This window comes from Chanodichthys erythropterus, chromosome 7 (genome assembly GCF_024489055.1).
Source record: "Chanodichthys erythropterus isolate Z2021 chromosome 7, ASM2448905v1, whole genome shotgun sequence".
NCBI lineage: Eukaryota > Metazoa > Chordata > Actinopteri > Cypriniformes > Xenocyprididae > Chanodichthys > Chanodichthys erythropterus.
The window spans coordinates 27016496-27030169 of record NC_090227.1 but is presented as its reverse complement, the minus strand read 5'-3'; the positions used below and the strand labels follow the sequence as shown (position 1 = coordinate 27030169).

Sequence of the window (13674 nt, the reverse complement as noted above, 5' to 3'; positions counted from 1 at the left end):
ACCCGATAGAACACCTTTGGGATGAATTAGAGTGGAGACTGTGAGCCAGACCTTCTCACCAACATCACTGCCTGACCTCCCAAATGAGCTTCTAGAAGAATGGTCAAAATTTCCCATAAACACACTCCTAAACCTTGTGGAAAGTCTTCCCAGAAGAGTTGAAGCTGTTATAGCTGCAAAGGGTGAGCCAACTCCATATTAAACCCTACGGATTAAGAATGGGATGTCTTTCAAGTTCATGTGCACATAAAGGCAGGCGTCCCAAAACTTTTGGCAATATAGTGTATATAAATATATATATTTATAGTCTTTATATTGCTCGTTAATTAAACAACAGTTGTTTACTACATTATTTTGTGGTGATATTCCAGGGTGTTGTTTTTTTTTAAATCGATAAATTTTAGGCTCATTATAAATATATTTTTATTTTATAAATTAAAATATCCCACTTTATATTAGGTGGCCTTAACTACTATGCACTTTCATCAAAAATAAGTACAATATACGTATTGTGTTCATATTGTATTGCAAAACACTTTTGCTGCTAAAGGTTTGGTGGTATGGATAGGTTTAAGGCTGGGGGATAGATCAACAGTGTAATTATAAATGTAATTACACATGTACTTACATGCAGGAATTTTTAAGATATAGCTACAATGTAAAACATGTATGTACACTTAAGGCCATGGGACCAATTAAATTACTGAATATATTCATTTCTTTTTAATTTTCCTTATTCCCTTTTACCTATCTCTCTCTCTTATGTAAGCATGTATACTGTATATATATATATATATATATATATATATATATATATATATATATATATATATATATATATATATATATATATATATAGATATAGCCTATATATACAAAGTCTACTCTTTTACAACGCATTGCTCTTTTGTGGGAGTTGTCACATTCTGCCAAAACTGAAAGTTTCTTCTCCTCTCGACAACAGAGTGCCAGTGACTGAGTCATTTTCCTCCAGTCTGTCCAATGTAAGTCTGGACCCTCATATTTGCGCCCCAGAAATATTAGCGACCATCAGGTGGCGCAAAGGAATAGACGTGACGAATTCTGAAAGAATTAAGAGGTTTATTTATTTACATCATAAACGAGCAGCCCCGCAGGAGAATGTAAACGCGTCCTGTCCATCCTCCTCCTCCTCCTCCTCCTCCTCACCACCACCTTCATCATCAGTCCAGAGAGACGCGCGATTATTATTAAAGCTCAGGTTCGCTTCACTCATCATCAGCTGGACTTAATGAGTTTGTCAGTGATTAAAGAGCCCGTGTGCTGATGAACTGGGCTGGATTCTGTCTCTTCACCGCTCTGCCCTTAAAATGGAGTTTGTGGAGAGGAAGCGGAGCAGGAAATCTCAGAGCTTTAAACTGGTGAATGATGCAGGTAAGCGGACATACAGTCCTGTAGATGACAGCAGACAATAGAGCACATCGGAGGCGTTACGTCAGCACTCTGGAATGCACCTGTGATACAATGTATCATTCCCTCATTGTCCTGCTCGCATCATCACAATGTCAGACGCTTCATTCTGTTTGAGTCATTTTGATTTTGAATCGGGTGTTTTTTAGCAGCGTTCATAGTAAAACATTTTCTTCTTCTAATGCATTTAGTTTGTCCATGTGCTCTTCTTCAAGTGTGATAGAATATACTAAAAGTCTGTTTGCTGCGTGAATGTGATGATGGTCTGGATGAAGCTCTTCACAGTCACGCAGCCTACAGGTGGTCCTGCAGCATCACTTCATCACATCTGCACCGCACATACGTCACGCATACAGCTGCTGTTATTAGTGACATCACAGCAAGAGTACGTGACATGTCAATCAGCGTCCTGCTGTACTTCATCTAAAACTATTTTAGTCCTTTCATAATTATTATGCATGCAAGTTTTAACAACTAATGGGCCTGTATGCAATAGTCTATTTGTGACTTTATTTTATTTTATTTACTATAGGACTTTTTAAAAAATCATGCTTTGTTGAAATTCATTTTACTGTTTTTTATGTTTAGAGAACTCAATGTTGTATACGAATGTTTTTATTTTCTCTTATTTATTAAAAAAAACTGATCTAATCAAAACAATGTTATCTTAAGTTATATGCAATTCATATATGGTATATAATTTATTTTGACTTGTGTGATGTGCATCCTTAACTCTGTATATGTCTGCATGAGAGACAGATAAAATAAACAAATAGTAATAATAATAATTAAAATAAAAATGGAAAAGGGTGCACTTATACAGTCAGAGAGAATCTAATTATTCATATAAATTTTCATTGCATTTTTATGATATTCATTTCATTTATATTTATGCATATCTGTTATGTATAGCTGTGGACCCCCAATGTAACATTTTGGACATTAATCAAAATTGAAATTTTGTTTACAGTAAGTTCTTATAAGAATAGTATCAATCTGATACTTCAGTTTTAAAGAGGACCTATAATGCCCCTTTTCACAAAATGTAATATAAGTCTCTGGTGTCCCCAGAATGTGTCTGTGAAGTTTCAGCACAAAATACCCCACAGATAATTTATTATAGCTTTTGAAATTTGCCCCTATTTGGTTGTGAGCAAAAACACGCTGTTTTTGTGTGTGTCCCTTTAAATGTAAATGAGCTGCTGCACTTCCAAAAGAGGGCGGAGCTTTAACAGCTCACTGACTAACATGTGCCATCATGTTAATCTTTTGTGCAAATCCAGCGTTGAATTGACCCTCATTTGTGAAGCAGTCCGGCGTAAAATGACGGCATGTCAACAACACTCTCTTCCTCTTCTCTAAAGCAGCCCAACCTGGCCTCCCCCTCTTTGTTCTGTGTTCTCGGGGCAGGGTTTATGTAAATTTTAGGGTTAGTTAGTGATGACACCAACCCAGGAAGAAGCTCGTTGTAGTCCCTTCCAGCCGTTTGTTGTAGTCCTTAAACAGAGAATTCTTTAAAAGAATAATATCTCCCTTTGCATTGAACTTTGAGCGTCATAACTTTGCAGATGTTGTTTATGGTCTAACAGCAACATTACACACTAACTAAAGTTAAACAAGTGAATTCATAATAAACCACCCCTTTAAGCACCTTTCCTATCTCTTCTGTGATTTATTTAGACTTTAGCCATGAAATGGATGATGTAGACCAGAATGACACTGAAGGTGAAGCAGCTTCTGAGAGTGAAGGTAGCTATCGTTCATCACATACTGCATGACTGTGTACAGGCTCTGTGTGTTAACTGTGTGTCTCAGTCTGGTTAGGTGATGAAGGGATGGAGATAAAGAAACAGATAACAGGCATGATGCGCTTGCTGAGTGACAAGACAGGACGAGTGTACCAGCGAGTTGGACGAGAGGGAGAGACCCTAAAACAAGAGCCTCAGGAAGAGGCTCTCAGCCCGCCTGTGGCACAGAGCCCGGCCCCTGAACATCTCCAGTATGGCTGGAGCTCTGTCCCACCTCTGGCTCACGGGCAGTACGGCACACGCTCCAAAACCCAGAGGATGCTGAACCACTTGAAAGCTAATGGTGAGTCTCTAAGCAATGCAGAGGTTATGTAATCTTCAGAAGATTTGTTAAGTGAGCAAAATCTATGTCAAATGCAAAACAGATCCATGTTTAGGTATGGTTATTACACTATGATGATATTTATATGCAGTGGCCCCAAAAAGTACAACCTGAATTCCGGAAATGTTGGGACATTTTTTTAACTTTGAATAAAATGAAAACTAAAAGACTTTCAAATCACATGAGCCAATATTTTATTTATAATAGAACATAGATAACATAACAAATGTTTAAACGGATACATTTTACACTTTTATCCACTAAATGAGCTCATTTCAAATTTGATGCCTGCTACTGGTCTCAAAAAAGTTGGCACGGGGGCAACAAATGGCTGAAAAAGCAAGAAATTTTGAAAAGATTTAGCTGGGAGAACATCTAGCAACTAATTAAGTTAATTGATATCAGGTCTGTAACATGATTAGCTATAAAAGGGATGTCTTAGAGAGGCAGAGTCTCTCAGAAGTAAAGATGGGCAGAAGCTCTCCAATGTGTGAAAGAGAAAATCTCATCATCTACAGTGTATAACATCATCAAAAGATTCAGAGAAACTGGAGAAATCTCTGTGCATAAGGCACAAGGCCGAAGACCTTTATTGGATGTCTGTGGTCTTCAGGCCCTCAGACGACACTGCATCACTCATCGGCATGATTGTGTCAATGACATTACTAAATGGGCCCAGGAATACTTCGAGAAACCACTGTCGATTAAGACAATCCGCCGTGCCATCTGCAGATGCCAACTAAAGCTCTATCATGCAAAAAGGAAGCTATATGTGAACATATATAATCTCACAGATTTACTCAATTCACTCAATTCCTTATGAGGTAAAATCAATAGCATATATAATTCAAAATTGAGAAAAATATTTTATTTTAGTACTTTTTTTGTTTGTTTTATTTTTGTACATTTTATTTATTTTTGTATTTATCAGCTTCCAGTCCAGATATTTACCATTAAACCACACCATTTCTCTTGACCTCTAGTTATTGCAGTTTATCATGAGTTTTTTTTTTCCTTCTTTTTTTCGTGGTATTAAACTCAGTGAATCCATGCTTCTTCTCACAGCGACTTCAGATAGGAAAAAAGGAAAATATTACTTGAACCCCGTTGGGATTCTTTCCAGGGGAAGCTGTATTATGTGACTGTGGGCTGCAGAAAGATGTACTGTCTGGCACCGCAGCAGCAAGTGTCTAGACAGCTTTGGATAACACAGCAAACACGGAATGTCTTTATTCTATACACACAAAAAGACACAATAACTCTCTCACTGTCAGTCTGGTGCACACACACTGGAGTCAGAAAGTCAGGTGGTTTTTGTGCCGGGTGCTTGGAGCCTCTGGGTGTTAGACATCATCAGTGATGGCCGTTGTGTTGACGATGCATGTGTGTTCTGATTCAGACATGGCCTTGCCCCCTGCGCCTGCTGCCATGGCAACTGAGCCCAGCTGCTGTATGTGCAACTGCAAGAGCACCCTGCAGGCCATTCTGCTGGAGTTACGTACCATGAGGAAACTAATCCAAACTCAGAGAGGTAAATCATACATAACTACCCTCAAACTCATCTGAACTCAACGCACGTACAGGCGCATTGACCCGTGTTCTGCTGTACTCTTAGGGACCCAGGACAAACAGGGCTCCCAGGGTTCACTTTCCTCGTCCCGAGCCTGCATCTCCAGGAGGAGGACTCGAAAGAGGAGGCCAGGTCACAGAGTGACACTTCTGGCCACAGCCACTAAAAAAAGCACACCTCTGTCGCCAGCTGCTGAGGTTGATACTGTTAATGAGTGTAATCAGTCCAGAGAGGACACACCCTCCACATTGGCAACATTTATTCCAGATCCCATTCCCAGTGTGAAGACACCTCCCTCTCACTACAGCATCACCAGAGGCCAAAGCACCACAGAGGTACACCACTGTCAATGTGTGCGGGAGCGAGTACATTATTTGTACCCAGGGGTTTTATAATAAATTAGTGAATTGACAAAAATTGTTTGTTATCAAAAGTTATTTTTTTTATAATATAATATAATATAAGGTTACACTTTATTTTAAGGTGTCTGTGTTATTAGTGTAATTATATATCTAAGTAGTGAGTAATAAAAAGGATCTACATGTACTTACTATAGGGTTAGGATTAGATTAAGGTGTGGTTTGGGGTTAGTTGTATGTAATTATGCATAATTTATAGTAATTACTAGTAACTACATGTAATGTAACAAGGACACTGTAAAATAAAGTGTTAATATAATATAATATAATATAATATAATATAATATAATATAATATAATATAATATAATATAATATAATATAATTATAATATAATATAATATAATACATGTCAGGAGGACTGTCAGTTTGTGCATTTTCAGAGAATCTTTCTGTATGTTACATAATTACACAATTGGGTGGCAGCAAGTAACTGTATTATGAGTGAATTGTTTAAATATTTCATTCAATCCATTTGTTTAACAACACTGATTTGTTCAGGATTGAAACAAATGACTGGCTGCATCCGAAATTGCATACTCTCTTAAGTAGGTACTTATTTTAAACAAGTAATTGTCAACAAGTAATTGACTGCTAAAAAAGTACATACTATATAGTATGAGTAGGTATAGTCCGAATGTAATCCAGACATTCACCATGCTGTCACATGACCATCGTTTCTTTAGCTGCGTCTTAATTCACATACTATAGGGTTAGGATTAGATTAGGGTGTGGTTTAGGGTTAATTGCATGTAATTATGCATCATTTATAGTAATTACTACAGTAATACAGTAATTACTATAGTACTATAGTATAGCACTATTCTATGGCGTTTTTAAGTATAAATAATGCAAGTAGTGTGTTGACTGAAAATTCCAAAAAGAAAAAGTACACTTTAAAGGGTTAGTTCACCCAAAAATGAAAATTCTGTCATTAATTACTCACCCTCATGTCGTTCCAGAGCCGTAAGACCTTCGTTCATCTTCGGAAAACAAATTAAGATATTTTTGATGAAATCCGATGGCTCAGTGAGGCCTCTTTTGCCAGCAATGTCACCGAACTTCTCAAGATCCAGAAAGGTTCTCAAAACATATTTAAAACAGTTCATGTACAGTGGTTCTACCTTAATATTGTAAAGCGACGAGAATACTTTTTGTGCACCAAAAAAAAAACAAAATAACCACTGATAAACCACTGATTCGAAACAAAAGATTCGAAGCAGTGTTTTGAAATTGGCCATCACTAGATATTGTTATAAGTCGTTATTTTGTTTTGTTTTTTTGGTGCACAAAAAGTATTCTCGTCGCTTTACAATATTAAGGTTGAACCACTGTACATGAACTGTTTTAAATTTGTTTTGAGAACCTTTCTGGATCTTGAGAGATTCGGTGACATTGCTGGCAATAGAGGCCTCACTGAGCCATCGGATTTCATCAAAAATATCTTAATTTGTGTTCTGAAGATGAACAAAGTTCTTACGGGTGTAGAATGACATGAGGGTCAGTAATAAATGACATTATTTTCATTTTTGGGTGAACTAACCCTTTAAACCCTAACCCTTTAAATATCCGGATGATGCACTAAATTAACAGAAAATTAACAGTTAAGTGCACTTCATGCACTTAACTGCCGCAGCTTTAATTACATCCCATGTAAATTACAAAATAACTTTATACAATTCACGTACTACACGGATGAGTGCATAAGTGCATAGTGTATATTACGTCATTTGGGATGCAATTACTTTTTTTCTTTCACAAGTCCTCTCCCGTGGCTTCATGGGATAGTAAAGTGTCCATCATATGCACACTTCAGAATCTCGCCGGAAGTAATAGGTCATCTGGGTACCTTTTGCCTACTGTTTAATAAATACTATGAATTTGGACACACTTCTTTTGTCACATACATTTTTTTTGCCTATTTACAAGTAGGGAAGTATGTGATTTCGGATGCAGCCACTGTCTATATCAGGGGTGGCAAGCCACAATCCTACAGAGTTTTGCTTCAGCCCTTATCAAACTCACCTGAACAAGCTAATCAAGGTCTGAAGGGTTACTTGAAAACTACAGGAAGGGATTTTTATCAGGGTTGGAGTTGAACTCTGCAGGACTGTGGTTCTCCAGGACCGGAGTTTGCCACTCTAGTCTATATGAAAAACTCATTGAATCACTCTCTTAATCGATTCATTCAAACACACGGATTAATTAAAAAAATCAAACACAACCTGCTGTTGTTTAATTCTGCTGTGGTTTTGTTTAGAACTGTTTTTGTTGGCAGGACAAAAGCAGACAAAATAATTCTATTATATTAATCTAGTCTAGTCTAAAATATTAAGTTCTTGTTTTTTGTTTTATTCAAATTAAAGTATACACTGTAAAAAATTACCGTGATTTTAACAGTAAACAGACTGTAAAAATGCTGTGGTGAAAAACTGTTAATTGGTTTACAGAAAGTTTCCATACTATATACGGTGAATAACTGTAATAGATCTAACGGTACATTTAATGTAATTTTACGGTAAAATACCGTTAAATTCACAGTTTTTGGAAGTGAAAATAACAATTCATTGTAAAAATTTACAGTGAAAAAATGTAAATTGACATTCCCACAATTGACACTTCACATTTGATATATTTTTGTTGAAATAACTCTGTTTCTTCTTAGTTTTTCTCACTTTTTTCTAATCATATATATATTATATTACATCTAATGTTGTTAAATTAATGTTTATTGCATTTTCAAAATTTCATGCATGTTACCATGATGGTGTTTAGTGTTTGTGTGAATGATACTGTGTGCACCTTCTATATATTAGTATTGTCCTCCTCAGCTTGTGGAAAAGCTGCTTGTGATGAACTTTGATTCATCATGTGACTCTCATCACCACTGTGTTTGGTGACTTTCAGTGTATTATATAGATACAAAACAGATATGAGTACTTCATTAGGTTGGTAAATTAACATTATATCAGTTAATGAAATATGTTATTTTACCGTAAATTTTACTGTTTTTTTTTTTGTTTTTTTTTTTACAGTGTACTGAAATCCAATGTTAAATATACATATTTAAAATGTAAAATTCACATGTAACTCCGTAAGTATGTTTATGGTTTGATGTCATTTTTACAGTATTGTTCTGGTAACCACAGCTGCCGGTATTTTTCCGTAGAAACAACGGGATTTTTTTTACAGTGTATATTAAAAATGTATTTTGCATTATTTCGTTAAAAACAATTTAAAAATATTATGCAATTTTAGCAACAACCTAAAACGCTCTAGAAGCCACCTAGAACAGTAACTGCATAGACATGGGCAAAAAGAACATCCTTCAATTATGTTGGAAATCATCACTCAAATTTTCTTCAGAAAATATCATCTAGTTTTTAGACTCTGAATTCAACCTTGCATGTTTCACTTTTTAAAAAAGAAGCAACCAGCTAGCCACTTTTATTTACTTGCCAAACCACATTTTTACTCTTGGCAAGTTTTTATTTTGGACCATGTTTGCACCCATCAGATTAATGGCCATGTCTTTCTCTCTCACCAGAATGAGAAAATGCTATAATAAAATGAAGGGATGAATGCATAAGTATGGTTTCACAATTCTCTAGGCTGCGTTTATTCTGATTAGTATGAGTATAAGTAATGTATATGTCTTAAGAAATTATAGTTTTTTATGCATCTTCCATTTTTGTGTCATCCGACTAAAGGTGCAATTGTGGCATGATTACAGTGTGTGTCAGTGTCTGAGTGCATGAGTGTGTATTAATTTCTTTTATTAATATCCTGCCCGTCTGTCTCTCCCAGCCGGAGGTGCAGTTGGCCGAGGATTATGACGTATTTATTCCTAAAGCACAGTTGGACTCTATCTTACTGAACTACACACGCTCTGGCAGCCTGCTCTTCAGGAAACTGGTGTGTGCATTCTTTGATGATACCACACTGGCAAACTCACTGCCCAACGGCAAGAGGAAGAGAGGTCTGAATGACACCAGGAAAGGACTCGATCAAAACATAGTTGGAGCCATTAAAGGTGTGTGAAAATAAATAAATCAGACCAGAATTTACTCAACATCAGCATAGAGGAGTTTAAAACATGAGTTTAAACAGTAGCTCTAAATGTATTTGGACACTTACAGTAAGCCACACTTTAAAATGTCATTGCATTAGATAATTATGGTAACAAAAATGGTTAAAAAATTATTTTATTGAGTAAAAATCATGCTTGTATATGTTACTTGGTTTGAGAGAATTAATACATTTTAACACACACACACACACACACACACACACACACACACACACACACACACACACACACACACACACACACACACACACACACACACACACACACACACACACACACACACACACACACACACACACACACACACACACACACACACACACACACACATACATACAGATATGTGTATATACAGTGCATCCGGAAAGTATTTTGTTATGTTACAACCTTATTCCAAAATGGATTAAATTCATTATTTTCCTCAAAATTCTACAAACAATACCCCATAATGAAAGAAGTTTGTTTGAAAATGTATTAAAAAAAATAGAGCTTGGTAGCATCCTGTTTCCACTGTTCATCTTTGAGATGTTTCTACAACTTGACTGAGTTGAGTCAGGTAAATTCAGTTGATTGGACATGATTTGCAAAGGCACACACCTGTCTATATAAGGTCCCACAGTTAACAGTGCATGTCAACCAAGCCATGAAGTCCAAGGAATTGTCTTTAGACCTCCGAGACAGGACTGAATCAAGGCACAGATCCTTGATTAAAGAACCTGATGGTCACTCTGACAGAGCTCCAGCGTTTCTCTGTGGAGAGAGGAGAACCTTCCAGAAGAACATCCATCACCAATCAGGACCAGATAGAAGTCACTCCTGAGTAAAAGGCACATGACAGCCCACCTGAAGTTTGCCAAAAGGCTCCTGAACGACTCTCAGACCATGAGAAACAAAATTCTCTGGTCTGATGAAACATAGATTGAACAATTTGGCCTGAATAGCAAGCGTCATGTCTGGAGGAAACCAGGCACCTCTCATCACCTGGCCAACACCATCCCTACAGTAAAGCATGGTGGTGTCAGCATCATGCTGTGGGGATGTTTTTCATCAGCAGGAACTGGGAGACTAATCAGGGTCAAGGGAAAGTTGAATCCAGCAATGTACAGAGCTTGATGAAAACTGATGAGCACTCTGGACCTCAGTCTGGGGTGAAGGTTCATCTTCCAACAGGACAATGACCCTAAGCACACAGCCAAGATAACAAAGGAGTGGCTGTGGGACAACTCTGTGAATGTCCTTGAGTGGCCCAGCCAGAGCCCAGACTTGAACCCGGTTGAACATCTCTGGAGAAATCTGAAAATGACTGTGCACCAACGCTCCCCATCCAACCTGATGGAGCTTGAGAGGTCCTGCAAAGAAGAATGGGAGCAACTGCCCAAAAATAGGTGTGCCAAGCTTGTAGAGACTTGAGGCTTTAAATGGTGCTAAAGGTGCTTCAACAAAATATTGAGCAAAGGCCGTGAATACTTATGTACATGTGATTTTCTTCTTCTTTTTTTATAAATTTGCAAAGATTTGAAACCAACTTCCTTCACGTTGTCATTATGGGGTATTGTTTGAAGACTTTTGAGTAAAATAATAAACTCAATCCATTTTGGAATAAGGCTGTAACATAAGTACTATGAATACTTTCTGGATGCACTGTGTGTGTTTGTATATATTCACTGGCCACTTTATTAGATACATCTCGCTATTACCTGGTTGGACCCCCTTTTGCCTTCAAGACCACTATAATTCTTTGTGGTTTAACAAGGTGCTGGAAACATTCCTCAGAGATTTTTGTCCATATTGACATGACAGCATCCCGCAGTTGCAGCAGATTTTGTCGGTTGCGCATCCATGATGTGAATCTCCCGTTCCACCACATCCCAAAGGTGCTCAATTGGATTGAGATCTGGTGACTGTGAAGGCCATTTGAGTATAGTGAACTCATTGTCATATTCAAGAAACCAGTTTGAGATGATTTGAGCTGTGTGACATGGCATGTTTCCTGTTGGAAGTAGCCATCAGAAGATGTGTACATTGTGTTCATAAAGGGATTGACCTGATCAGCCACAATATTTAGGAAGGCTGTGGCATTTAAACGATGCTCAACTGGTGTGCCAAGAAAATATCCCCCACACCTTTACACCACCAACAGCCTGAACCATTGATAGGATAGGATCCATAGTTTCACGTTGTTTATGCCAAATTTTGACTCTACCATCTGAATATTGCAGCAAAAATCAAGAGAAATAAGATTTTTCCAATCATCTATTGTCCAGTTTTGGTGAGCCAGTGTGAATTGTAGCCTCAGTTTCCTGTTCTTATCTGACAGGACTGGCTCCCGGTGTGGTCTTTTGCTGCTGTAGCCCATCTGCTTCAAGGTTCCACGTGTTTTGCAATAAAAGATGCTCTTCTGCAGACCTTGAGTGACTTTCAGTTGTTGCCTTTCTATCAGCTCAAACTAGTCTGGCCATTCTTCTTTGATCTCTGGCAGCAACAAGGCATTTTTGCCAACAGAACTGCCGCTCATTGGATATTTTCCATTTTTCAGACCATTCTCTGTGAACCCTAGAGATGGTTGTGGGTGAAAATCCCAGTAGATCAGCAGTTTCTGAAATACTCGCCATCTGGCAACAACCACTATGTTCAAAGTCACTTAAATCGCCTTTCTTCCCCATTCTGATGCTCAGTACGAGCTTCAGCAGATCATCTTGACCATGTCTACATGCCTAAATGCATTGAGTTGCTGCCATGTGATTGGCTGATTAGATATGCGTTAAAGCATGCATTAAACATGCATTAAAGAGCAGTTGAAAGGGTGTACCTAATAAAGTGGACTGTGAGTGTATATATCTATCTTTTAAATCTGTAATTCTTTTCTGTGTGTGTATGAATCTAGTGTTCACAGAAAAGTATTGCACTGCCAATGGAATTGAGAAGCTTCCCGGCCCCAGAGACTGGGTCCAGATTCTGCAAGACCAGATTAAACTCGCCCGTCGACGCTTAAAAAGAGGTGAGAAAGAGAAATAGATGGCATGAGACATTAAAAAGACAGGGCAAGTGAAAAAACTGGTGTGATTCAAAGTTGTAACAGTGCTGCTGCTTCATGATTGATGGTTTGCTAGTTGAGTGCTATTAAAAGAATTAATTGATCATTAAAAAGTTAATTCATCAAATACTTCACTGTCATCATTTATTTGATTTATTTTTTATGATTTGCAGCAGAGACAACCTCAGACAGTAGTGATGTTCAGCACAAAACAGGTACTCAGACACAATGACCCAAACCCACACACACTGCATGAATGAAAGCACTTCAGATTGATGAGTGTCCTTCACCTCACAATATCCCAGCATTCTTTGCAATAGCAATTGGTTAATTAGACTGGTAATGTCCACGAGTTGAAGATATTCTAGTCTAAATAATATGCTAAATAACTTATATATAACATTCCCTCTTGTATTGTATTATCTTTATACCTTATTATTTTTCAGAGAAAACTGTTGATAAAGTGGAAACTGTGATGCAAAATGGTACGGCAATGCACACTTTTAACATCTCACTCTCAAAAAGTGGCATTGTTCTTAAGTAACACTTTCTTCTGTACCGCAGGTGCTGTTTATGAGAGAACAGAATGTCTAGTTGCTATGGACACAGCCTGAGAAGAGATTGTTTTCAACAAAATGCAATCTCCGACCCCCGCAAAGGAGGCATTTTTAATAGTTTCATATGTCTAGACTGTAGCACGTGTCAACAGATATGGCTTTGAAATTGTCATGGTCAGCTGTGTTACAGAAAGAAAGTTTGCGTGGAAATAAAGGGCAACATTTGGCTGATCAGTAGGACCCCTGCTGGCATTCCCGACAACTACACTCTAAAAAATGCTGGGTTAAATATGGACAAAACCAGGGATTGGGTTGTTTTTACCCAGCCATTTTTTTCAACCAATTTTGGATTTATTTTTTTAGCCAGCAATATATTAATATAGTTAAAAGGCATGTTTTTGCTCACTCCCAAATAGGGGAAATTTG

General features: G+C 37.5%; 1 protein-coding gene across 1 annotated transcript; it reads left to right on the top strand.

The window, feature by feature from the left end:
- Positions 1 to 1349: 1349 nt before the first annotated feature.
- bend7 (BEN domain containing 7) lies at positions 1350 to 13345 on the top strand. The gene is made up of 10 exons (XM_067389201.1): positions 1350 to 1413; positions 3130 to 3198; positions 3265 to 3540; positions 4979 to 5110; positions 5195 to 5484; positions 9375 to 9600; positions 12542 to 12655; positions 12865 to 12906; positions 13138 to 13176; positions 13256 to 13345. Exons 1-10 carry the CDS (start codon positions 1350 to 1352, stop codon positions 13303 to 13305), a joined length of 1302 nt encoding a protein of 433 aa, XP_067245302.1. The 3' UTR covers positions 13306 to 13345.
- Positions 13346 to 13674: the final 329 nt, after the last annotated feature.